Genomic DNA, 26,295 nt, shown 5'->3' with positions numbered 1-26,295 from the left:
CAAAGGTCAATCCTAGCATTTCACAAACGCTAGGATTAACTCACATTAACCAGCATGCACAAAAAGAAACAAAATACATACAAATTGCTTACATTTTGTAAACCTTTTTAGCAATTTATTTTTATGCTATGTTAATTTTACAAGAATATAAAAAATAATACATTTTATAAAAGTATCAGTGTCAGAGCCATTGCTGCATGAGACTAGAATTATATTTACTTATTTAGTGCAGTTGTCGAATGATGCAAAATGTAATCATTCTTTTATATTATGCAGGCAAAGTATATGTACAAATAGGGATCACTGGTCCCATCCAGGGGCCTAAGGACAGCTACAAATGAGTCACCAGAGTGTATGACTGTGTGGAATATAGCAGTTTAAAGTCTGGAATCTGCACTTCCACTTTAAACAGGAACTTAACCCACAATTGTTAAATTTTAAGAAAATTGGACAATTTAAATAAGTGTTGTTACTAGACAAACAGTTTATAGTACAATCTCAGTGTTTAATAAACGTTTAAGGGACATGGATGTCAGTGAACTTTGCATTCAAGTGCTGCCATCAGTGGTCATGACCTGTGCATGTTCCTGATACTATATAGGTTTGCGCTGATGGAAGCAAAGTTTAAAAAAAAAAAGTTCCATTATCAGTCACATCCTTACAGTGGGTAAAAGATTTTTTTGAATGCTCTGTTGGTATCATGAAAATTTAACTTTGACTTCTGTGCCACCTTTATCTTGAGAAACTAAAAAAATATGGCTTGTCAAGTAGCTGTGGATTGTTGTCCTGATTCACAACCAGTGCCATAGTTTTATATTGTTGCTACAAATACAAAACTCATGAGCTTTTTCATGCATATTTTCCTGTCTGTCACTTCTTCAGCTGCCAAAAACATAAATAATATATGTTGTATATTTTCCTATTTTGTTTTGAAAATAAGGGGCAAGTTGATTCTAACTAGGACTTAAACAAATTGCAAAGCAAATGAAACCTTATACAAACTTTTACAGTGTTGCCATTTTGAATACTAAAACACTTTATTCTATATTAAGTAACTTGTCATATTGTGGTTATGCCCATAGTTCTCGCACAAAGAGGATACTTCAAAGACAAAGCATTTGTGAATTACCTGAAATATCTCTTGTACTGGAAGGACCCAGAGTACGCTAAATATTTGAAGTAGGTTTTGCAACAAGATTTCTACATTATTGTATTGATGTATGCAGAAAATATGATGGTAGTACCTAAGTAAGGGCAGACTGTATGGGTCACCTAGAAGAGGAACTTTATGTGAAAAGAGGCTGCTGATCCTTACGTACTTCATAGTTAAAATCTGCAGATAAAAACTATATATGACATTTTGAGATATGTTGATAAAGTTATGCCAGTGCTACATACAATAATTCAAATGATATAAAGGTTGAATTTGAAATGCATTCTAGTGCATTTCAAATTCGATTAGAATAATTTTTGCACTTTTCTTTACCTTCCAAAAAAAAAAAAAAATGGTACCTTGAAAAGTTAGATGTTTACGCACCACTTACATATGTACATTCTGAGTACCGGTGTGATCGCTACAACCACTTGGAGCACACACAAATGTTTTGTGATATGGCAGGAAGCGTTTAACCCCTTAAAGGGACAGTCAAGTCCCAAAAAAACTTTCAGGATTTAAATAGGGAATGTAATTTTAAACAACTTTCCAATTTACTTTTATCGCCAATTTTGCTTTGTTCTTTTGGTAATCTTAGTTGAAAGCTAATTCTAGGAGGTTCATATGCTAATTTCTTAGACCTTGAAGACTGCATCTAATCGGAATCCCTTTTGACCACTGTAGGGCATTAGTTCATGTGTTTCATATAGATAACATTGAGCTCATGCATGTGAAGTTACCCTGGAGTGAGCAAGTCTGTCAAAACAACTGAAATAAGGGGGCAGTCTGCAGAGGTTTAGATACAACATCACAGAGGTAAAAAGTGATTATCTTTCTTTTTAAACAACAAAAATTCTGATGTTGACTGTCCCTTTAAGGACCAGGCATTTCAGACAAAAACTTCCCCAAAAGACCAGAGCATTTTTGCCATCACTACATTTAAACAGAAATAGAACTTTTTTTTTTTTATATTTACCTATCAAAACTATAAAACATTTTTTTAGTAGACATCCCAAAGTATTGAACTAGGCACATTTTGGTATATTTCATGCCACTATTTACCGACTAAAAGCGATCAAATAAAAAAAAATCGTTAACTTTTTCACAATTTTAGGTTTCTCACTGAAGTTATTTACAAACAGCTTGTGCAATCATGGCACAAATGGTTGTAAATGCTTCTTTGGGAACCCCTTTGTTTAGAGATAGCAGACATATATGGCTTTGGCATTGCTTTTTGGTAATTAGGCCGCTAAATGCTGCTGCGCACCACACTTGTATTATGCCCAGCAGTGAAGGGGTTCATTAGGTAGCTTGTAGGGTTAATTTTAGCTTTAGTGTAGAGATCAGCCTCCCACCTGACACATCCCACCCCTGATCCCTCCCTGGCCCCTCTCAAACAGCTCTCTTCCCTCCCACACCTCACATTTGTTACGGCCATTAAGTACTTAAGTATATATATTTCTCCAACATTGGTGTGTCCGGTCCACGGCGTCATCCATAACTTGTGGGAATATTCTCTTCCCCAACAGGAAATGGCAAAGAGCACAGCAAAAGCTGTCCATATAGTCCCTCCTAGGCTCCGCCCACCCCAGTCATTCTCTTTGCCGCTGAACAAGCAGCATCTCCACGGAGATGGTGAAGAGTATGTGGTGTTTAGTTGTAGTTTTGTATTCTACTATCAAGAGTTTATTTTAAAATAGTGCTGGTATGTACTATTTACTCTGAAACAGAAAAAGATGAAGAGTTCTGTTTGTGAGACGAATATGATTTTAGCAGCAGTAACTAAAATCGTTTGCTGTTTCCACATAGGACTGTTGAGATGAGATAACTTCAGTTGGGGGAAACAGTTGGCAGACTTTTCTGCTTAAGGTATGATTAGCCATATTTCTAACAAGACTGAGTAATGCTGGAAGGCTGTCATTTTCCCCATCATGGGGACCGGTAAGCCATTTTCTTAGTCTCAAACAGAATAAAGGGCTTAATATGGGCTATAAAACTGGTAGACACTTTTAGGGGCTAGATCGATTGCTTTATTTGGGCATTTTATACAGCTTGAAGTTGAACTTTGGGGAACGTTTTTTTACGTCAGGCACTGATTTAGACACCTTCCCAGTCAGGAAGGGCCTTCTATGTAGTAGGCAGAGCCTCATTTTCGCGCCATTACTGCACAGTTACTTTTGAGAGCAGGACATGCAGCTGCATGTGTGTGGGTCTGGAAGTGGTTGAAAAGGTTCCTAGAAGGCTTCATTTGGTATCGTATACCCCCCTGGGTTTGGTAAAGTCGCAGCAAAGGCTGTAGCTGGGACTGTAGAGGGGTTAAAACTGTAAACGGCTCCGGTTTCGTCATTTTAAGGGTTAAAGGTCTGAAATTTGGGGTGCAATGCTTTGAATGCTTTAAGACACTGTGGTGAAAATTTGGTTAAAATTGAACAATTCCTTCATAGTTTTTCACATATTCAGTAAAAAAGTGTGCCTGGTTTAAAATTTAAAGAGACAGTAACGGTTTTGTTTTAAAACGGTTTTTGTATTTTATTGACAAGTTTAAGCCTGTTTAACATGTCTGTGCCTTCAGATAAACTATGTTCTGTATGTATGGAAGCCAATGTGTCTCCCCCTTCAAAATTGTGTGATAATTGTGCCATAGCGTCCAAACAAAGTAAGGACAGTACTGCCACAGATAGTAAAGTTGCCCAAGATGATTCATCAGATGAAGGGAGTAGACATAGTTCTACATCATCTCCTTCTGTGTCTATACCAGTTATGCCCGCGCAGGCGACCCCTAGTACTTCTAGCGCGCCAATGCTTGTTACTATGCAACAATTGACGGCAGTAATGGATAACTCCATAGCAAATATTTTATCCAAAATGCCTGCATTTCAGAGAAAGCGCGATTGCTCTGTTTTAAACACTGTAGAGCAGGAGGGCGCTGATAATTGCTCTGTCATACCCTCACACCAATCTGAAGTGGCCATGAGGGAGGTTTTGTCAGATGGGGAAATTTCTGATTCAGGTAGAATTTATCAACAGGCAGAACCTGATGTTGTGACATTTAAATTTAAATTAGAGCATCTCCGCGCACTGCTTAAGGAGGTGCTATCTACTCTGGATGATTGTGACAACCTGGTCATTCCAGAAAAATTGTGCAAGATGGACAAGTTCCTAGAGGTTCCGGTGCACCCCAACGCTTTTCCTATACCCAAGCGGGTGGCGGACATAGTGAATAAGGAGTGGGAGAAGCCCGGCATACCTTTTGTCCCCCCTCCTATATTTAAGAAATTATTTCCTATGGTCGACCCCAGAAAGGACTTATGGCAGACAGTCCCTAAGGTCGAGGGGGCAGTTTCTACACTAGCTAAGCGCACTACTATTCCTATCGAGGATAATTGTGCTTTCAAAGATCCTATGGATAAAAAATTGGAGGGTTTGCTTAAAAAGATTTTTGTACAGCAAGGTTACCTCCTGCAACCTATTTCGTGCATTATTCCTGTCACTACAGCAGCGTGGTTCTGGTTCGAGGAACTAGAAAAGTCGCTCAGTAGAGAGACTCCGTATGAGGAGGTTATGGACAGAATTCACACACTTAAGTTAGCTAATTCCTTTATTTTAGATGCCGCTTTGCGGTTAGCTAGATTAGCGGCGAAAAATTCAGGGTTTGCAATTGTGGCGCGCAGAGCGCTCTGGCTAAAATCTTGGTCAGCGGATGTATCTTCCAAGACAAAGTTGCTTAATATCCCTTTCAAGGGTAAAACCCTTTTTGGGCCAGAATTGAAAGAGATTATCTCAGACATCACTGGGTGTAAGGGCCACGCCCTCCCACAAGATAGGCCTTTCAAGGCCAAGAATAGTCTAATTTTCGTTCCTTTCGCAATTTCAGGAACGGACCGGCCTCCAACTCTGCAGCCTCTAGACAAGAGGGTAATGCTTCGCAAACCAAATCAGCTTGGAAACCGATGCAAGGCTGGAACAAGGGTAAGCAGGCCAAGAAGCCTGCTGCTGCTACCAAAACAGCATGAAGGAGTAGCCTCCGATCCGGGACCGGATCTTGTAGGGGGCAGACTCTCTCTCTTCGCTCAGGCTTGGGCAAGAGATGTTCAGGATCCCTGGGCACTAGAAATAGTTTCTCAGGGTTATCTTCTGGAATTCAAGGAACTACCCCCAAGGGGAAGGTTCCACATGTCTCACTTATCTTCAAACCAAATAAAGAGACAGGCATTCTTACATTGTGTAGAAGACCTGTTAAAAATGGGAGTGATACACCCAGTTCCAACTGTGGAACAAGGAATGGGGTTTTACTCAAATCTGTTTGTAGTTCCCAAAAAAGAGGGAACTTTCAGACCAATTCTGGATTTAAAGATCCTAAACAAATTTCTCAGAGTGCCATCGTTCAAAATGGAAACTATTCGAACGATTTTACCTTCAATCCAGGAGGGTCAATTTATGACTACCGTGGATCTAAAGGATGCGTATCTACATATTCCTATCCACAAAGATCATCATCAGTTCCTAAGGTTCGCCTTTCTGGACAAACATTACCAGTTTGTGGCTCTCCCATTCGGGCTAGCCACTGCTCCAAGGATTTCACAAAGGTACTCGGGTCCCTTCTAGCGGTTCTAAGACCAAGGGGCATTGCAGTGGCACCTTACTTGGACGACATTCTGATACAAGCGTCGTCTCTTTCAAAGACAAAGGCTCACACAGACATCGTTCTGGCCTTTCTCAGATCTCACGGGTGGAAGGTGAACATAGAAAAGGGTTCCCTGTCTCCGTCGACAAGAGTTCCTTTCTTGGGGACAACAATAGATTCTTTAGAAATGAAGATTTTCCTGACAGATGTCAGAAAGTCAACTTCTAAACGCTTGTCAAGTTCTTCACTCTGTTCCACGACCTTCCATAGCTCAGTGCATGGAAGTAGTAGGGTTGATAGTTGCAGCAATGGACATAGTTCCTTTTGCGCAAATTCATCTAAGACCATTACAACTGTGCATGCTGAAACATTGGAATGGGGACTATACAGACTTGTCTCCAGTGATTCAAGTAGATCAGAAGACCAGAGACTCACTCCGTTGGTGGCTAACCCAGGATCACCTGTCCCAGGGAATGAGCTTCTGCAGACCAGAGTGGGTCATCGTCACGACCGACGCCAGTCTAGTGGGCTGGGGCGCGGTCTGGGACTCCCTGAAAGCTCAGGGTCTATGGTCTCGGGAAGAATCTCTTCTCTTGATAAAAATTCTGGAACTGAGAGCGATATTCAATACTCTCAGGGCTTGGCCTCAACTAGCAAAGGCCAGATTCATAAGATTCCAATCAGACAACATGACGACTGTTGCTTACATCAACCATCAGGGGGGAACAAGGAGTTCCCTGGCGATGAAAGAAGTGACCAAAATCATAAAATGGGCGGAGGATCACTCCTGCCACCTATCTGCAATCCATATCCCAGGAGTGGAAAACTGGGAGGCGGATTATCTGAGTCGTCAGACATTCCATCCGGGGGAGTGGGAACGCCACCCGGAGATATTTGCCCAGTTGACTCAATTATGGGGCATTCCAGACATGGATCTGATGGCGTCTCGTCAGAACTTCAAGGTTCCTTGCTACGGGTCCAGATCCAGGGATCCCAAGGCGACTCTAGTGGATGCATTAGTAGCGCCTTGGGCCTTCAACCTAGCTTATGTGTTTCCACCGTTTCCTCTCATTCCCAGGCTGGTAGCCAGGATCAAACAGGAGAGGGCCTCTGTGGTTTTGATAGCTCCTGCGTGGCCACGCAGGACTTGGTATGCAGACCTGGTGAATATGTCATCGGCTCTACCATGGAAGCTACCTTTGAGACAGGATCTTCTAGTACAGGGTCCATTCGAACATCCAAATCTAGTTTCCCTCCAGCTGACGGCTTGGAAATTGAACGCTTGATCTTATCTAAGCGTGGGTTTTCGGATTCTGTGATAGATACTCTGGTACAAGCCAGAAAACCTGTAACTAGAAAAATTTACCATAAAATATGGAAAAGATATATCTGTTGGTGTGAATCCAAGGGATTCTCATGGAGTAAGATCAAAGTTCCTAGGATCCTTTCTTTTCTTCAAGAAGGTTTGGATAAGGGATTATCAGCGAGTTCTCTAAAAGGACAGATTTCTGCTTTATCTGTCTTGTTACACAAACGACTGGCAGCTGTGCCAGATGTTCAAGCTTTTGTTCAGGCTTTGGTCAGGATCAAGCCTGTTTACAGACCTTTGACTCCTCCATGGAGTCTGAATTTAGTTCTTTCAGTTCTTCAAGGGGTTCCGTTTGAACCTCTACATTCCATAGATATCAAGATGTTATCTTGGAAAGTTCTGTTTTTGGTTGCTATTTCTTCTGCTAGAAGAGTTTCTGAGTTATCTGTTCTGCAGTGTAATCCGCCCTATCTGGTGTTCCATTCAGATAAGGTTGTTTTGCGTACTAAACCTGGTTTCCTTCCAAAGGTTGTTTCCAACAAGAATATTAACCAGGAAATAGTTGTGCCTTCTTTGTGTCCGAATCCAGTTTCAAAGAAGGAACGTTTGTTACACAATTTAGATGTAGTTCGTGCTTTAAAGTTCTATTTAGAAGCAACAAAGGATTTCAGACAAACGTCTTCTCTGTTTGTCGTTTATTCTGGCAAGAGGAGAGGTCAGAAAGCTACTGCTACCTCTTTCCTTTTGGCTGAAAAGCATCATCCGATTGGCTTATGAGACTGCCGGACGGCAGCCTCCCGAACGCATCACAGCTCACTCTACTAGGGCTGTGGCTTCCACATGGGCCTTCAAGAACGAGGCTTCTGTTGATCAGATATGTAAGGCAGCGACTTGTTCTTCCCTGCACACTTTTGCCAAATTCGACAAATTTGATACTTTTGCTTCTTCGGAGGCTATTTTTGGGAGAAAGGTTTTGCAAGCCGTGGTGCCTTCCGTTTAGGTAACCTGATTGGCTCCCTCCCTTCATCCGTGTCCTAAAGCTTTGGTATTGGTTCCCACAAGTTATGGATGACGCCGTGGACCGGACACACCAATGTTGGAGAAAACAGAATTTATGCTTACCTGATAAATTACTTTCTCCAACGGTGTGTCCGGTCCACGGCCCGCCCTGGTTTTTTAATCAGGTTTGATGAATTTCTTTCTTTAACTACAGTCACCACTGCACCCTATGGTTTCTCCTGTTTTTCTCCTGTCCGTCGGTCGAATGACTGGGGTGGGCGGAGCCTAGGATGGACTATATGGACAGCTTTTGCTGTGCTCTTTGCCATTTCCTGTTGGGGAAGAGAATATTCCCACAAGTTATGGATGACGCCGTGGACCGGACACACCGTTGGAGAAAGTAATTTATCAGGTAAGCATAAATTCTGTTTTTCTGCAGTGTAGGATCCCCCCTCTACTTATTTGCTGTCATCTTAGGTACTGCCAGTACCCAGTTTGTTGCAAATTAGGCAATTTTTTAAAAAAAAAACCCCCACAAAATTTTTTTTTTTCTGTAGTGTAGCTGCTTCCCACCGTCCTATCCCATCCCTCAGCATTATAACCAGGATTCCCCCTCCCCTGGGAAGGGGGTAGGGTATGGAGGGGAACAGCTACACTACAGAAAAACAGTGGTTATTTAAAAAACAAAACACATTTAAATGCAAAGTGGGTACTGGCCAGTACCCCAAAATGGTGGAAAATAGTACTTAAGATGGCGGGGACAAATGTGGGGTGGGGGAGGGATGAGAGCTATAACTTGCAAAAAAAGCAAAGAACATGTAAACATCGAGTATTTCTAAACTCAGGACAAAATTTAGAAACTATTTGGCATGGGTTTTTTTTGGTGGTTGTAGATGTGTAACAGATTTTGGGGATCAAAGTTAGAAAAAGTTAGAAAAAGTATGTCTTGTTCCATTTTTTTCTTCTTCATATTTTATATATATATTTTTTTTTTATAGTAAATTATATGATGAAAATAATGGTATCTTTATAAAGTCCATTTAATGGCGAGAAACACAGTATATAATATGTGTGGGTACAGTAAATGAGTAAGGAAATAACACCGCAGAAATGTAAAAATAGCCTTGGTCCCAAACGGTCAGAAAATGGAAAAGTGCTGTGGTCACTAAGGGGTTAATATATATTAAAATTATTTTGTAGAACTGTAGTTTTCTTTTAAATTCTTTTAAATTGATAATATTCTTCCCAGCTATTATATATTGATTAAAGGGACAGAAAACACTTGTATTTATTTTGGTATTTTTTGTTGAAAAGCAGGAGGGCAAGTTAAAGAGTGTGCACGTGTGCTGCAGATTTGAAATTATGTTATACATTAGATGGCAACACTTTTTTTCCTGGCATGTAGTGCTCCAGACGTTTGCACGCTACCTATCTAGATGTCTTTTCAACAAAGAAGAACATGAGAATGAATCAAATTTGATAATAGAAGTAAATTGGAAACTTTTTAAATCTGTCTGAATCATGAAATAAACATTTTGGGTTTCATGTTCCTGGCCATATTTTGCACAGGTGTGTTCTGCACCTTTATAGTAGCATCAATTAATACAATGTTTATATCAGTAAATTGTGACTGTGTGTAAGATCATTAGAATATTTGCAACGTCTTCCATCTGTCTGCTCTATATTCAGTCTTGAAAAATAAACACGTTTCTGGAAGTTTACCCCTTTGATACATCCAAATTGTAATTTGTGCTGTAGAAACTAAGGCACATGTTTCTCTCTAAAAGGATAGTAAACACTTTTTGTAATTGCAATACATTTCTGTTGTGTTGCTATTGTTTTTCAATAGTCAAACTCCACCTACCATGTCTTACTTGGAGGAGCCAATCTGGTCTTTGGTCTGCAGAGCACAAGGCTAGCCATAAAGTTAGTATAAAGTGCATTGTTTTGCAGTTGTCAGTTAGGGAAATATGTAGCAGGATTAACCTTGAGAAGTCATTAGGGTGCAAGATCTGAGAATTTGAAAATGCACAATTTTCAGAACTAAATTTCATTTAATTTAAAGGGAGAAAAATGATAAAAATTGTATTTCAAAATAGTTTCATTATACAGGACTAAACATTTTATATAAACATCTCAAGGTGTTAATTGTCCCTTTAATAGACTTTCACTGATCACTTTCTAATGCAAAAATACCTTTCTTTTGCATGATGTACCGAGTCCACGGATTCATCCTAACTTGTGGGATATTGTCCTTCCTGACAGGAAGTAGCAAAGAGAGCACCACAGCAGAGCTGTCTACATAGCTCCCCCCTTAACTCCATCCCCCAGTCATTCTCTTTGCTGGCTCTAAGCAGGAAGAGTAAAGAGAAGAGGTGTTAAACTGTTAGTTTTATTTTATCTTCAATCAAGTGTTTGTTATTTTTAAATGGTACCGGTGTTGTACTATTTACTCTCAGGCAGGACATAGATAAAGATTTCTGCCTGGAGGATGATGATCTTAGCATTCGTAACTAAGGTCCACTGCTGTTCCCACAGAAGCTGAGGAGTACAGGAAAACTTCAGTGTGAGGAACGGTTTCTTGCTATACAGCAATGAGGTATGTTCAGTCATATTTTCTGCAGAGACTGTGTTAACTCAGAAAGGCTGACAGTGTCCCCATTAGGGGAAGTGTAAGCAGTAATCCTAGTGTTATCAGAGGTTTTTACTAGCTTGCATAAAGGGTTAATTTTTTGTGGGTACTCAGTTTATGTGAATTTGGGACAAACGTTTTTGTGTCTGGGAGTAACATTTTCTGTTTTATGGGACATTTGCTTGAGGGTTCTTTGGGGTTGTTTATAACCCACATGGCTTTCAGGCAGGGTTTGTTAGTTTTGTATAGGCCCCAGCAACATCGAGTGAGGTGGGCAGGGCCTACAATTACAAGCAGCAAGCAACTTCTCCTGAGAGTCTTCTGAGGGACTAATTGAAGCTTTAACCCCTTAATGACCGAGGACGTGCAGGGTACGTCCTCAAAAAAAAGGCAGTTAACGCCTGAGGACATACCCTGCACGTCCTCGGTGTGGAAAGCAGCTGGAAGCGATCCTGCTCGCTTCCAGCTGCTTTCCGGTTATTGCAGTGATGCCTCGATATGGAGGCATCCTGCAATAACCATACATGGCCATCCGATGCAGAGAGAGCCACTCTGTGGCCCTCTCTGCACCGGACATCGATGGCCGGTATCGTTGGTGGGTGGGAGCCGAATTGGGAGGCGGGTGGGCGGCCATCGGTGTTGCGCGTGACGTCACGGGGGGCGGGATCGGGATCGGGACCGTCGGGGGCGCGCACGGGCGCGCGCGCGTGCACGGGGGGGGGGGGGGCGGGCGCGTGCACGGGGCGGGAGCGGGTGGGAACCGCTACACTACAGAAAAGTAAAAAAGTAAAAGTAAAAAAAAAATGAAATAAACTTTTACTTTTACCATCTAAGGGATCTGGAAGGGGTGGGGGGTTGGTCTTGGGGGGGGGGAAAGCTACACTACAGAAAAGGGACATATTTTATTTTAAAAAAAGCATTTTTTTTCTCTAAACTGGGTACTGGCAGACAGCTGCCAGTACCCAAGATGGCGCACATTAAGTCAGAGGGGGAGGGTTAGAGAGCTGTTTAGTGGGGGATCAGTGAGGTTGGGGGCTAAGGGGGATCCCTACACAGAAGCATATGTAAATATGCTAACAAAAAATTCACAAAAAAGCCCAAATATACCTTTTATTTTAGTACTGGCAGAGTTTCTGCCAGTACTTAAGATGGTGGGGACATTTGTGGGGTAGGGGAGGGAAGAGAGATGTTTGGGAGGGATCAGGGGGTCTGATGTTTCAGGTGGGAGGCTGATCTTTACACTAAAGCTAAAATTAACCCTGCAAGCTCCCTACAAGCTACCTAATTAACCCCTTCACTGCTAGCCATAATACACGTGTGATGCGCAGCGCCATTTAGCAGCATTCTAATTACCAAAAAGCAACTCCAAAGTCATATATGTCTGCTATTTCTGAACAAAGGGGATCCCAGAGAAGCATTTACAACCATTTGTGCCATAATTGCACAAGCTGTTTGTAAATTATTTCAGTGAGAAACCTAAAATTGTGAAAAATTTTACGTTTTTTTTAATTTGATCGCATTTGGCGGTGAAATGGTGGCATGAAATATACCAAAATGGGCCTAGATCAATACTTGGGGTTGTCTACTACACTACACTAAAGCTAAAATTACCCCAAAAAGCTCCTTACATGCTCCCTAATTAACCCCTTCACTGCTGGGCATAATACACGTGTGGTGCGCAGTGGCATTTAGCGGCCTTCTAATTACCAAAAAGCAATGCCAAAGCCATATATGTCTGCTATTTCTGAACAAAGGGGATCCCAGAGAAGAATTTACAACCATTTATGCCATAATTGCACAAGCAGTATGTAAATAATTTCAGTGAGAAACTGAAAGTTTGTGAAAAAATTTGTGAAAAAGTGAACAATTTTTTGTATTTGATCGCATTTGGCGGTGAAATGGTGGCATGAAATATACCAAAATGGGCCTAGATCAATAATTTGGGATGTCTTCTAAAAAAAAATATATACATGTCAATGGATATTCAGGGATTCCTGAAAGATATTAGTGTTCTAATGTAACTAGCGTTAATTTTGAAAAAAAATGGTTTGAAAATAGCAAAGTGCTATTTGTATTTATGGCCCTATAAGTTACAAAAAAAGCAAAGAACATGTAAACATTGGGTATTTCTAAACTCAGGACAAAATTTAGAAACAATTTAGCATGGGTGTTTTTTGGTGGTTGTAGATATGTAACAGATTTTGGGGTTCAAAGTTAGAAAAAGTGTGTTTTTTTCCAATTTTCCTCATATTTTATAATTTTTTTTATAGTAAATGATAAGATATGATGAAAATAATGGTATTTTTAGAAAGTCCATTTAATGGCGAGAAAAACGGTATATAATATGTGTGGGTACAGTAAATGAGTAAGAGGAAAATTTCAGCTAAACACAAACACCGCAGAAATGTAAAAATAGCCTTGGTCCCAAACGGACAGAAAATGGAAAAGTGCTCTGGTCATTAAGGGGTTAAACCCCATATTATCGCTTCCTAAGGGCAGGTAGGGCCACAGCAGAGCTGTGGCAAGGTGCTTATAGGAGTGTTTAAACGGTTTTAAACATTTTTCTATCAGGTTTTTTCATTTGGGGGTTTATTGCTTATTAACTTGTGGTGCAATCCTTCTAAAGCTTAGTGGGTATACTGTTAAAATTTCAGAAATATTGAAGCAATTTTAACCTGTTTTGCAGTTTGTTTATGCCTTTTTTTTCTCTTAAAGTACAGTACCGTTTTTGCAAATTGTGTTTTTTTCATTAAATAAAGTGTTTTCCAAGCTTGCTTGCTTGATTACTAGCCTGTTAAACATGTCTGACACTGAGGAAACTCATTGTTCAATTTGTTTAGAAGCCATTGTGGAACCCCCTCTTAGAATGTGTCCCACTTGTACTGATATGTCTATAAATTGCAAACAGCATATTTTGACTTATAAAAGTTTGGCATTAGAAGAAGGAAATCGGGAAAGATGTTCTCTCAGACAGATTCAGATATGACGGCATTTAAATTTAAGCTAGAGCACCTCAGCTTATTGCTCAGGTAGGTTTTAGCTACTCTGGATGATTGTGGCCCTATTGTAGTTCCAGAGAAATTGTGTAAAATGGACAAATATTTAGAGGTTCCTGTTTACACTGATGTGTTTCCGGTCCCTAAGAGGATTTCGGACATTGTTACTAAGGAGTGGGATAAACCAGGTATTCCGTTCTCTCTCCCTCCTGGTTTTTAAGAAAATGTTTCCCATTTCTGACGCCATAAAGGACTCATGGCAGACGGTCCCTAAGGTGGAGGGAGCTATTTCTACCCTGGCTAAGCATACAACTATATACCTATTGAAGACAGTTGTGCTTTCATTGATCCTATGGATAAAAAATTAGAGGGTCTCCTAAAGAAATTTTTTGTTCATCAAGGTTTTCTTCAACCTATAGCATGCATTGTTCCTGTAACCACTGCAGCTGCCTTTTGGTTTGAGGCTCTAGAAGAGGCTCTTCAGATGGAGACCCCACTAGATGATATTTTAGACAGAATTAAGGCTCTTAAGTTGGCTAATTCTTTTATTACAGACGCCGCTTTTCATCTTGCTAAATTAGCGGCTAAGAATTCAGGGTTTGCCATTTTAGCGCATAGAGCGTTATGGCTTAAATCCTGGTCAGCTGATGTGTCATCTAAATCTAAGCTTTTGTCCATCCCTTTCAAAGGTAAGACCCTATTCGGGCCTGCATTGAAAGATCATTTCAGACATTACTGGAGGGAAGGGTCATACCCTCCCTCAGGATAAGACAAGGACCAAACAAAATAATTTTCGTTCCTTTCGAAACTTAAAGAGTGGTCCCTCTACCTCTTCCCCCCCGCTGCAAAGCAAGAGGGGAACTTTGCTCAATCCAAGCCAACCTGGAGACCTAATCAGGCTTGGAACAAGGGTAAACAGGCCAAAAAGCCTGCTGCTGCCACTAAGTCAGCATGAAGGGGTAGCCCCCAATCCGGGACCGGATCTAGTAGGGGGAAGACTCTCTCTCTTTGCTCAGGCCTGGGCAAGAGACGTTCAGGATTCCTGGGCAGTAGAAATTGTAACCCAGGGATACCTTCTAGATTTCAAGGATTCCCCTCCAAGGGGGAGGTTCCATCTTTCTCAATTGTCTGTAAACCCGACAAAAAGAGAGTCGTTCTTACGCTGTGTAGAAGACCTTTTCTCTTAAGTGTATCCAGTCCACGGATCATCCATTACTTGTGGGATATTCTCCTTCCCAACAGGAAGTTGCAAGAGGATCACCCACAGCAGAGCTGCTATATAGCTCCTCCCCTCACTGCCATATCCAGTCATTCTCTTGCAACTCTCAACTAAGATGGAGGTCGTAAGAGGACTGTGGTGTTTTATACTTAGTTTATTCCTTCAATCAAAAGTTTATTTTTAAATGATACCTGAGTGTACTGTTTATCTCGGGCAGTATTTAGAAGAAGAATCTGCCTGCAGTTTCTATGATCTTAGCAGAAGTAACTAAGATCCTTTGCTGTTCTCACATATTCTGAGGAGTGAGGTAACTTCAGAGGGGGAATAGCGTTCAGGTTCTCCTGCAATAAGGTATGTGCAGTTAAAATATTTTTCTAGGGATGGAATTTGCTAGAAAATGCTGCTGATACCGAAGTAATGTAAGTAAAGCCTTAAATGCAGTGATAGCGACGGGTATCAGGCTTATTAATAGAGATACATACTCTTATAAAAGTGTATTTTAAAACGTTTGCTGGCATGTTTAATCGTTTTTTACATATGTTTGGTGATAAAACTTATTGGGGCCTAGTTTTTTCAATATGGCTGGCTTGAATTTTGCCTAGAAACAGTTCCCTGAGGCTTCCCACTGTTTTAATATGAGTGGGAGGGGCCTATTTTGGCGTTTTTTTGCACAGCAAAAATTAGACACAGACATCCAGCTTCTTCCTGCATGATCCAGGACTTCTCTGGAGGGTTCAAAAGGCTTCAAAAGTCGTATTAATGGAGGTAAAAAGCCACAGTAGAGCTGTGGCAGTTGTTGTGACTGTTTAAAAAACGTTTTTGTCATTTGTTATTCCGTTTTTGGTATTAAGGGGTTAATCATCCATTTGCAAGTGGGTGCAATGCTCTGCTAACTTATTACATACACTGTAAAAATTTCGTTAGTGTAACTGCATTTTTTCACTGTTATTTCAAAATTTGGGAAAATTTGTGTTTCTTAAAGGCGCAGTAACGTTTTTTTATATTGCTTGTAAACTTGTTTTAAAGTGTTTTCCAAGCTTGCTAGTCTCATTGCTAGTCTGTTTAAACATGTCTGACACAGAGGAACCTACTTGTTCATTATGTTTGAAAGCCATGGTGAAGCCCCATAGGAGAATGTGTACTAAATGTATTGATTTCACCTTAAACAGTAAAGATCAGTCTTTATCTATAAAAGAATTATCACCAGAGGGTTCTGTCGAGGGGGAAGTTATGCCGACTAACTCTCCCCACGTGTCAGACCCTTCGCCTCCCGCTCAGGGGACGCATGCTAATATGGCGCCAATTACATCAGGGACGCCCATAGCGATTACCTTGCAGGACATGGCTGCAATCATGAATAATACCCTGTCAGAGGTATTATCTAGATTGCCTGAATTAAGAGGCAAGCGCGATAGCTCTGGGGTTAGGAGAGATACAGAGCTCGCAAATGCTGTCAGAGCCATGTCTGATACTGCGTCACAGTATGCAGAACATGAGGACGGAGAGCTTCAGTCTGTGGGTGACATCTCTGACTCGGGGAAACCTGATTCAGGGATTTCTAATTTTAAATTTAAGCTTGAGAACCTCCGTGTATTGCTTGGGGAGGTATTAGCTGCTCTGAATGACTGTAATACAGTTGCAATTCCAGAGAAATTGTGTAGGCTGGATAGATACTATGCGGTGCCGGTGTGTACTGACGTTTTTCCTATACCTAAAAGGCTTACAGAAATTATTAGCAAGGAGTGGGATAGACCCGGTGTGCCCTTTTCCCCACCTCCTATATTTAGAAAAATGTTACCAATAGACGCCACTACACAGGACTTATGGCAGACGGTCCCTAAGGTGGAGGGAGCAGTTTCTACTTTAGCAAAGCGTACCACTATCCCGGTTGAGGACAGTTGTGCTTTTTCAGATCCAATGGATAAAAAATTGGAGGGTTACCTTAAGATAATGTTTATTCAACAAGATTTTATTTTACAGCCCCTTGCATGCATTGCGCCTGTCACTGCTGCGGCAGCATTCTGGTTTGAGGCCCTGGAAGAGGCCATCCAGACAGCTCCATTGAATGAAATTGACAAGCTTAGAACGCTTAAGCTAGCTAACTCATTTGTTTCTGATGCCATTGTTCATTTGACTAAACTAACGGCTAAGAATTCCGGATTCGCCATCCAGGCGCGTAGGGCGCTATGGCTTAAATCCTGGTCAGCTGACGTGACTTCAAAGTCTAAATTACTCAACATTCCTTTCAAGGGGCAGACCTTATTCAGGCCTGGCTTGAAGGAAATTATTGCTGACATTACTGGAGGCAAGGGTCATACCCTTCCTCAGGACAGGGCCAAATCAAAGGCCAAACAGTCTAATTTTCGTGCCTTTCGAAATTTCAAGGCAGGAGCAGCATCAACTTCCTCCGCTTCAAAACAAGAGGGAACTGTTGCTCATTCCAAACAGGCCTGGAAACCTAACCAGTCCTGGAACAAGGGCAAGCAGGCCAGGAAGCCTACTGCTGCCCCCAAGACAGCATGAAGGAACGGCCCCCTATACGGAAACGGATCTAGTGGGGGGGGCAGACTTTCTCTCTTCGCCAAGGCGTGGGCAAGAGATGTTCAGGATCCCTAGGCGTTGGAGATCATATCTCAGGGATATCTTCTGGACTTCAAAGCTTCTCCTCCACAAGGGAGATTTCATCTTTCAAGGTTATCAGCAAACCAGATAAAGAAAGAGGCATTCCTAAGCTGTGTGCAAGACCTCCTAGTAATGGGAGTGATCCATCCAGTTCCGCGGACGGAACAGGGACAGGGGTTTTATTCAAATCTGTTTGTGGTTCCCAAGAAAGAGGGAACCTTCAGACCAATCTTGGATCTAAAGATCTTAAACAAATTCCTCAGAGTTCCATCATTCAAAATGGAAACTATTCGGACCATCCTACCCATGATCCAAGAGGGTCAGTACATGACCACAGTGGACTTAAAGGATGCCTACCTTCACATACCGATTCACAAAGATCATCATCGGTTCCTAAGGTTTGCCTTTCTAGACAGGCATTACCAATTTGTAGCTCTTCCCTTCGGGTTGGCCATTGCCCCGAGAATTTTTACAAAGGTTCTGGGCTCACTTCTGGCGGTTCTAAGACCGCGAGGCATAGCGGTGGCTCCGTATCTAGACGACATCCTGATACAGGCGTCAAGCTTTCAAATTGCCAAGTCTCATACAGAGATAGTTCTGGCATTTCTGAGGTCGCATGGGTGGAAAGTGAACGTGGAAAAGAGTTCTCTATCACCACTCACAAGAGTCTCCTTCCTAGGGACTCATAGATTCTGTAGAGATGAAAATTTACCTGACGGAGTCCAGGTTATCAAAACTTCTAAATGCTTGCCGTGTCCTTCATTCCATTCCACGCCCGTCAGTGGCTCAGTGCATGGAAGTAATCGGCTTAATGGTAGCGGCAATGGGCATAGTGCCATTTGCGCGCCTGCATCTCAGACCGCTGCAATTATGCATGCTAAGTCAGTGGAATGGGGATTACTCAGATTTGTCCCCTCTACTTAATCTGGATCAAGAGACCAGAGATTCTCTTCTCTGGTGGCTTTCTCGGGTCCATCTGTCCAAGGGTATGACCTTTCGCAGGCCAGATTGGACGATTGTAACAACAGATGCCAGCCTTCTAGGTTGGGGCGCAGTCTAGAACTCCCTGAAGGCTCAGGGATCGTGGACTCAGGAGGAGAAACTCCTCCCAATAAATATTCTGGAGTTAAGAGCAATATTCAATGCTCTTCTAGCTTGGCCTCAGTTAGCAACACTGAGGTTCATCAGATTTCAGTCGGACAACATCACGACTGTGGCTTATATCAACCATCAAGGGGTAACCAGGAGTTCCCTAGCGATGTTAGAAGTCTCAAAGATAATTCGCTGGGCAGAGTCTCACTCTTGCCACCTGTCAGCGATCCACATCCCAGGCGTAGAGAACTGGGAGGCGGATTTTCTAAGTCGTCAGACTTTTCATCCGGGGAAGTGGGAACTCCATCCGGAGGTGTTTGCTCAACTGGTCCATCGTTGGGGCAAACCAGAACTGGATCTCATGGCGTCTCGCCAGAACGCCAAGCTTCCTTGTTACGGATCCAGGGACCCGGGAGCAACGCTGATAGATGCTCTAGCAGCTCCTTGGTTCTTCAACCTGGCCTATGTGTTTCCACCGTTTCCTCTGCTCCCTCGACTGATTGCCAAAATCAAACAGGAGAGAGCATTGGTGATTGATAGCGCCTGCGTGGCCACACAGGACCTGGTATGCAGACCTAGTGGACATGTCATCTCTTCCACCATGGACTCTGCCTCTGAGGCAGGACCTTCTAATACAAGGTCCTTTCAATCATCCAAATCTAATTTCTCTGAGACTGACTGCATGGAGATTGAACGCTTGATTCTATCAAGGCGTGGCTTCTCTGAGTCAGTCATTGATACCTTAATACAGGCTCGGAAGCCTGTCACCAGGAAAATCTACCATAAGATATGGCGTAAATATCTTTATTGGTGTGAATCCAAGAGTTACTCATGGAGTAAGGTTAGGATTCCTAGGATATTGTCCTTTCTCCAAGAGGGTTTGGACAAAGGCTTATCAGCTAGTTCTTTAAAAGGACAGATCTCTGCTCTGTCTATTCTTTTGCACAAGCGTCTGGCAGAAGTTCCAGACGTCCAGGCTTTTTGTCAGGCTTTGGTTAGGATTAAGCCTGTGTTTAAAACTGTTGCTCCCCCGTGGAGCTTAAACTTGGTTCTTAAAGTTCTTCAGGGAGTTCCGTTTGAACCCCTTCATTCCATTGATATTAAACTTTTATCTTGGAAAGTTCTGTTTTTGATGGCTATTTCCTCGGCTCGAAGAGTCTCTGAGTTATCTGCCTTACATTGTGATTCTCCTTATCTGATTTTTCATTCAGACAAGGTAGTTCTGTGTACCAAACCTGGGTTTTTACCTAAGGTGGTTTCTAACAGGAATATCAATCAAGAGATTGTTGTTCCATCATTGTGTCCTAATCCTTCTTCAAAGAAGGAACGTCTTTTGCATAATCTGGACGTAGTCCGTGCCTTGAAGTTTTACTTACAGGCTACTAAAGATTTTCGTCAAACATCTGCATTGTTTGTCGTTTACTCTGGAAAGAGGAGAGGTCAAAAAGCTTCGGCAACCTCTCTCTCCTTTTGGCTTCGGAGCATAATACGCTTAGCCTATGAGACTGCTGAACAGCAGCCCCCTGAAAGGATTACAGCTCATTCTACTAGAGCTGTGGCTTCCACCTGGGCCTTTAAAAATGAGGCCTCTGTTGAACAGATTTGCAAGGCTGCGACTTGGTCTTCGCTTCACACCTTTTCAAAATTTTACAAATTTGACACTTTTGCTTCTTCGGAGGCTGTTTTTGGGAGAAAGGTTCTACAGGCAGTGGTTCCTTCCGTTTAAGTTCCTGCCTGGTCCCTCCCATCATCCGTGTACTTTAGCTTTGGTATCCCACAAGTAATGGATGATCCATGGACTGGATACACTTAACAAGAGAAAACATAATTTATGCTTACCTGATAAATTTATTTCTCTTGTAGTGTATCCAGTCCACGGCCCGCCCTGTCCTTTTAAGGCAGGTCTAAATTTTAATTTAACCACAGTCACCACTGCACCCTATGGTTTCTCCTTTCTCATCTTGTTTCGGTCGAATGACTGGATATGGCAGTGAGGGGAGGAGCTATAGCAGCTCTGCTGTGGGTGATCCTCTTGCAACTTCCTGTTGGGAAGGAGAATATCCCACAAGTAATGGATGATCCGTGGACTGGATACACCACAAGAGAAATAAATTTATCAGGTAAGCATAAATTATGTTTTTACCATGGGAGTGATCTGCCCAGTTCCAAAAGCAGAACAGGGGCAGGGATTCTACTCCAATCTGTTTATAGTTCCCAAAAAGGAGGGAACCTTTAGAACAATTCTGGATCTTAAGATCCTAAACCAATTCCTAAGAGTTCCATCTTTCAAGATGGAGTCCATTCGGACTATCTTACCATTGATCCAGGAGGGTCAATATATGACCACCGGGGACTTAAAGGATGCGTATCTGCACATTCCTATCCACAAAGATCATCACCAGTTCCTCAGGTTCGCCATTCTGGACAAGCATTATCAGTTTGTGGCTCTTCCTTTCGGGTTGGCCACGGCGCCGCAAATCTTCACGAAGGTGCTAGGGTCCCTTCTGGCGGTTCTAAGGCCACGGAGCATAGCAGTGGCGCCTTATCTAGACGACATTCTAATTCAAGCGTCATCCTTCCAACTAGCCAAGTCTCACATGGACTTAGTGTTGGCCTTTCTAAGGTCTCACGGGTGGAAAGTGAACGTAAAAGAGTTCTCTTTCCCCCCTCACAAGAGTTTCATTTCTAGGGACTCTGATAGACGGTGGACATGAAAATATTTCTGACAGAGGTCAGGAAATCAAAGATTTTGTCCACCTGCCGAGCTCTTCATTCCATTCCTCGGCCGTCAGTAGCTCAGTGTATGGAGGTAATCAGACTAATGGTAGCGGCAATGGACATGGTTCTGTTTGCTCGTTTGCATCTCAGACCACTGCAACTATGCATGCTCAATCAGTGGAATGGGGATTATGTGGATTTATCTCCTCAGATAAATCTGGATCAAGAGACCAGAGACTCTCTTCTTTGGTGGTTGTCACAGGATCATCTGTCCCAGGGAATGTGTTTCCGCAGGCCAGAATGGGTTATAGCGACGACAGACGCCAGTCTTCTGGGCTGCAGTCTGGAATTCCCTGAAAGCTCAGGGTTTGTGGACTTGGGAGGAGGCTCTCCTACTGATAAATATTCTGGAATTAAGAGCGATATTCAATGCTGGCATGGCCTCAGCTGGCTTCGGCCAGATTCATCAGGTTTCAGTCGGACAACATCACGACTGTGGCTTATATCAATCATCAGGGCGGAACAAAGAGTTCCTTAGGGATGATAGAGGTCTCAAGGATAATCCAATGGGCAGATGCTCACTCTTGCCATTTGTCAGCGATGTATATCCCAGGTGTAGAGAACTGGGAGGCAGATTTTCTAAGTCGTCAGACTTTTCATCCGGGGGAGTAGGAACTCCATCCGGAGGTGTTGCTCAGCTGGTTCGGCTATGGGGCACACCAGAGTTGGATCTGATGGCGTCTCATCAGAACGCCAAACTTCCTCGTTATGGCTCCAGGTCAAGGGATCCTCAGGCTGTACTGATAAATGCTCTAGCAGTATCCTGGTCATTCAACCTGGCTTATGTGTTTCCACCTTTCCCTCTCCTTCCACGTCTGATTGCCAGAATCAAACAGGAGAGAGCATTGGTGATTTTGATAGCGCCTGCGTGGCCACGCAGGACTTGGTATGCAGACCTGGTGGACATGTCATCCCTTCCACCATGGTCTCTGCCATTGAGACAGGACCTTCTGATTCAAAGTCCATTCAAGCATCCAAATCTATTTTCTCTGCAACTGACTGCTTGGAGATTGAACGCTTGATTCTATCAAAGCGGGGTTTTTCTGAGTCAGTCATAAATACCTTGATTCAGGCTTGAAAGCCTGTTACCAGGAGAATTTATCATAAGATATGGCGTAAATATATTTTTTGGTGCGAATCCAAAGGCTTCTCCTGGAGTAAAATCAGGATTCCTAGGATTTTGTCTTTTCTCCAAGAGGGATTGGAGAAAGGATTATCAGCTAGTTCCCTAAAGGACAGATATCTGCTCTGTCTATTTTTTTGCACAAGCGTCTGGCAGATGTTCCAGACGTTTGGGCTTTTTGTCAGGCTTTAGTTAGAATTAAGCCTGTGTTTAAACCTATTGCTCCGCCATGGAGTCTAAATTTGGTTTGAAGAGTTTCTGAACTATCTGCATTACAATGTGACTCTCCTTATCTTGTGTTCCATGCTGATAAGGTGGTTTTGCGTACCAAGCCTGGGTTCCTACCTAAGGTTGTTACTAACAGGAATATCAGTCAAGAAATTGTTGTTCCTTCTCTGTGTCCTAATCCTTCTTGTAAGAAGGAACATCTGTTGCACAACTTGGACGTGGTTCGTGCTTTAAAATTTTATTTGCAGGCAACCAAAGATTTTCGTCAAACATCTTCTTTGTTTGTTGTCTATTCTGGAAAGCGTAGTGGTCAAAAGGCTACGGCGACTTCTCTTTCCTTTTGGCTGAAAAGCATCATCCGTTTGGCTTATGAGACTGCTGGATAGCAGCCTCCTGAAAGGATTACAGCTCATTTTACTAGAGCGGTAGCTTCCACATGGGCTTTTAAAAATTATGCTTCTGTTGAACAGATTTGTAAGGCTGCGACTTGGTCGTCGCTTCATAACTTATCAAAATTTTATAAATTTGATACTTTTGCTTCTTTGGAGGCTATTTTTGGGAGAAAGGTTTTGCAAGCAGTGGTGCCTTCCGTTTAGGTTCCTGTCTTGTCCCTCCCTTCATCCGTGTCCTAAAGCTTTGGTATTGGTATCCCACAAGTTAGGATGAATCCGTGGACTCGGTACATCATGCAAAAGAAAACAAAATTTATGCTTACCTGATAAATTTCTTTCTTTTGCGATGTACCGAGTCCACGGCCTGCCCTGTCTATTCAAGACAGTATTTTTTTTTTATGTTAACTTCAGTCACCTCTGCATCTTATAGTTTCTCCTTTTCTTCCTTGGCCTTCGGTCGAATGACTGGGGGGTGGAGTTAAAGGGGGAGCTATATAGACAGCTCTGCTGTGGTGCTCTCTTTGCTACTTCCTGTCAGGAAGGACAATATCCCACAAGTTAGGATGAATCCGTGGACTCGGTACATCGCAAAAGAAAGAAATTTATCAGGTAAGCATAAATTTTGTTTTTGTAGGGATCAGTAATGCAAAAATGAGATCTAGTGTTTGTATTAGAATGCCCCTTTTAAATTATGCAGACAATGTTTAGCATTTGCAGAGCTTCTAGAAATTATATTACCATCTGGTCTAATAACGTTGCCTTTTCCAATTCCAGATACCCCCAGTGCTTGCACATGCTTGAACTTCTACAGTATGAACACTTCCGTAAAGAGCTGGTAAATGCCCAGTGTGCCAAGTTTATAGATGAACAGCAAATCCTGCATTGGCAACACTACTCAAGAAAGCGCATGAGGCTCCAGCAGGCCCTCGCTGAACAGCAGCAGCCGAACAATGCCGCTGGAAAATGAAATGTTGCGCCATCCCCTAGAGAGTAAATATTCCCATTAGTTTCGAGAAACCTAGGATCCTACTGAGCTCTGCAGCAGGATGTGGAATTAGCTGGTCATTTGCTGTAACTTTCAATGGTGACCATTATATGGACAACTTATATAAGCTGAGCAATTGAATTTGCATTTCTTGGTTAATTGGAATTAACTTATAGCAGAGATATAGATATGTACAGTAAAATCTTAAGCTTTATAAAATACAAATGTACACAGGATAATTCTCACTTTGTAAAACAAAGATACATGTTGCCATTTGGTTAGCTTGTCATGTGAATATAGCATCCTATTGCAGTATGGATTCTGCTTTGTAAAAGCATATTGACCCCTAGTGGAGGGAGGCATGTAATGTATACGATTCCTCAACATTATTGACATAGGCCAGTGGTCAGCCAAATTCTGATGCTACCACCTCGGACTTGAGTTATATTGGACTGCATAAAATTATGCTGTATAATAAGTTACTATAACTGAGTGGGGGAAGATTATTTAAGTGTTACAAATTACACTGTGTTTGATTAATTACTTATTCTGTTATCAAAAAGGTATTTTTTATTTTAAGCAGATTATCGGTTCTGCCTTAAACTGTGTAAATACACCTTGATATAAAAAAAATATATAGCCATTTTGTACATTAGTAAACTTAATTTGAGTCATTTAAATTGTGCGTTGCACGACTTGTGGCGTCTTTGTTTTGCATTGCACATTACTCAAGTGTTTGTCCTGTGATGCCACAAACAGCCTTGTGTATTTGATATAAATTTGACATGACCATTTCTCTTTTAAAAGGGACATTTAAAGTGCATAAAGAAAATGCTCTGTTAGACCACACGTGTTTAACCCCTGCTAGCTTCTAGTAGTGCATTTTGAATGAATAAAACCTATGCAGCAAAGTGATTTAACATGAGGTTAGTGACCTCAGGGGATAAAGGTAATAAACCTAATGAGGTGGATGTGAAATAATAAAGATTGTGAGGGCCTGATCTAAAGCTCCCCACTAAGACAAGATCATTTACAAAGTCTCATCAGAACAGCAAGATCCCTCAAAGAATGTAAGAAATACAAATTTTAGCTTGAGAGCTATTTATCTCACTATGCAGTTGGGTGGATGTGAAGGAGACCCCCACATTACAATACAAGATCAAAAAAAAAAAATTGTGTGATTTTTCTTAATGCTTGAGAGTTTTTGATCTTTGGGTCCGGAGTCAGTTTAGCAAAAAGACCAAAGTATAGGTGAAAGGTTCTTATGTACTGGTTCAGAGACCTTACATTTACTCTTTCGTACTACTTGTTAGGGAAGAGAAGTTTTATTAGCCAATCACTGTTTAGCACATTTAAGAATCAAGGACCAATTGTCTTCGGAACAAAGTAAAAAAAACCCCACAATTTACAGAGCTAAACTATGGAAAAGTGGGCAAAGTATAATATTGCAATGTTTTATTCTCTCTATATAATTTATGCATAAAGTGATTGTAAACTTTAATGAACTAAAGCCCAGCATCTCCTTTCATTAGCATATGGATGACTAATCTGGCTTCCTAAAATCGTTGAGTGCCCCCTTTGGCAACCAGCTTGTGAGGCACGCAATGATGGGAGAAAGCCAGATTCGTCATCCATACGTTAAAGCAGGAGATGCGGGCGGATAATCAGCTTTATGTTTACCTTATGGGCTACCTTCTCCAGCTTGCTCCTGTTTGTGTAAAGGGTCTTTTCATATGCAAAAGAAGGGGGAAGCGTCTTATTTCCCACTTGCAGTGGGCTTTCCAACTGCCTTTTCAACAGAGCTAAACTGAAAGCTTCTAAGTACGTTTTTAAACAGTTTTATACTGGATTTTTATATCCGTATCTGTGCATCTTATTCTTTATAGTAGTGTCTATTACATGCAGTTATATGAAAATGAGTGTATATTGTCCCTTTAATGCAAAGGTAAGTATTTTAAAAAAATAAGAGTAGTAAACTTTAATGAATGAAAGTGCTCCTGTTTAAGATTATTTGTTACTGGGCTTTAATTCATTAAAGTTTACAATCACTTTTGTGTTTAGTTTTTATTTGATCTGAATCATGAAACTTTTAAAAACTTTCCAATATACTTCCATTATCAAAACATGCACATTCTTTTTATAT

At 41.7% G+C, this 26,295-nt stretch overlaps 1 protein-coding gene across 1 annotated transcript in view; it reads left to right on the top strand.

The window, feature by feature from the left end:
* The window catches only part of MED31 (mediator complex subunit 31), a 30,383-nt gene extending 5,551 nt beyond the window's left edge, over positions 1-24,832 (top strand). Inside the window, exons 3-4 of the mRNA XM_053706294.1 lie at positions 1,083-1,179; positions 23,942-24,832. Of these exons, the coding sequence (XP_053562269.1) occupies positions 1,083-1,179; positions 23,942-24,134 (290 nt within the window). The 3' untranslated portion in view covers positions 24,135-24,832. The remainder of the gene's footprint in view (positions 1-1,082; positions 1,180-23,941) is intronic.
* The last annotated feature ends 1,463 nt before the right edge of the window (positions 24,833-26,295 follow it).

The sequence above is a fragment of the Bombina bombina genome, chromosome 3, assembly GCF_027579735.1.
Source record: "Bombina bombina isolate aBomBom1 chromosome 3, aBomBom1.pri, whole genome shotgun sequence".
NCBI lineage: Eukaryota > Metazoa > Chordata > Amphibia > Anura > Bombinatoridae > Bombina > Bombina bombina.
This window is presented reverse-complemented; position numbering and strand designations above follow the sequence as displayed.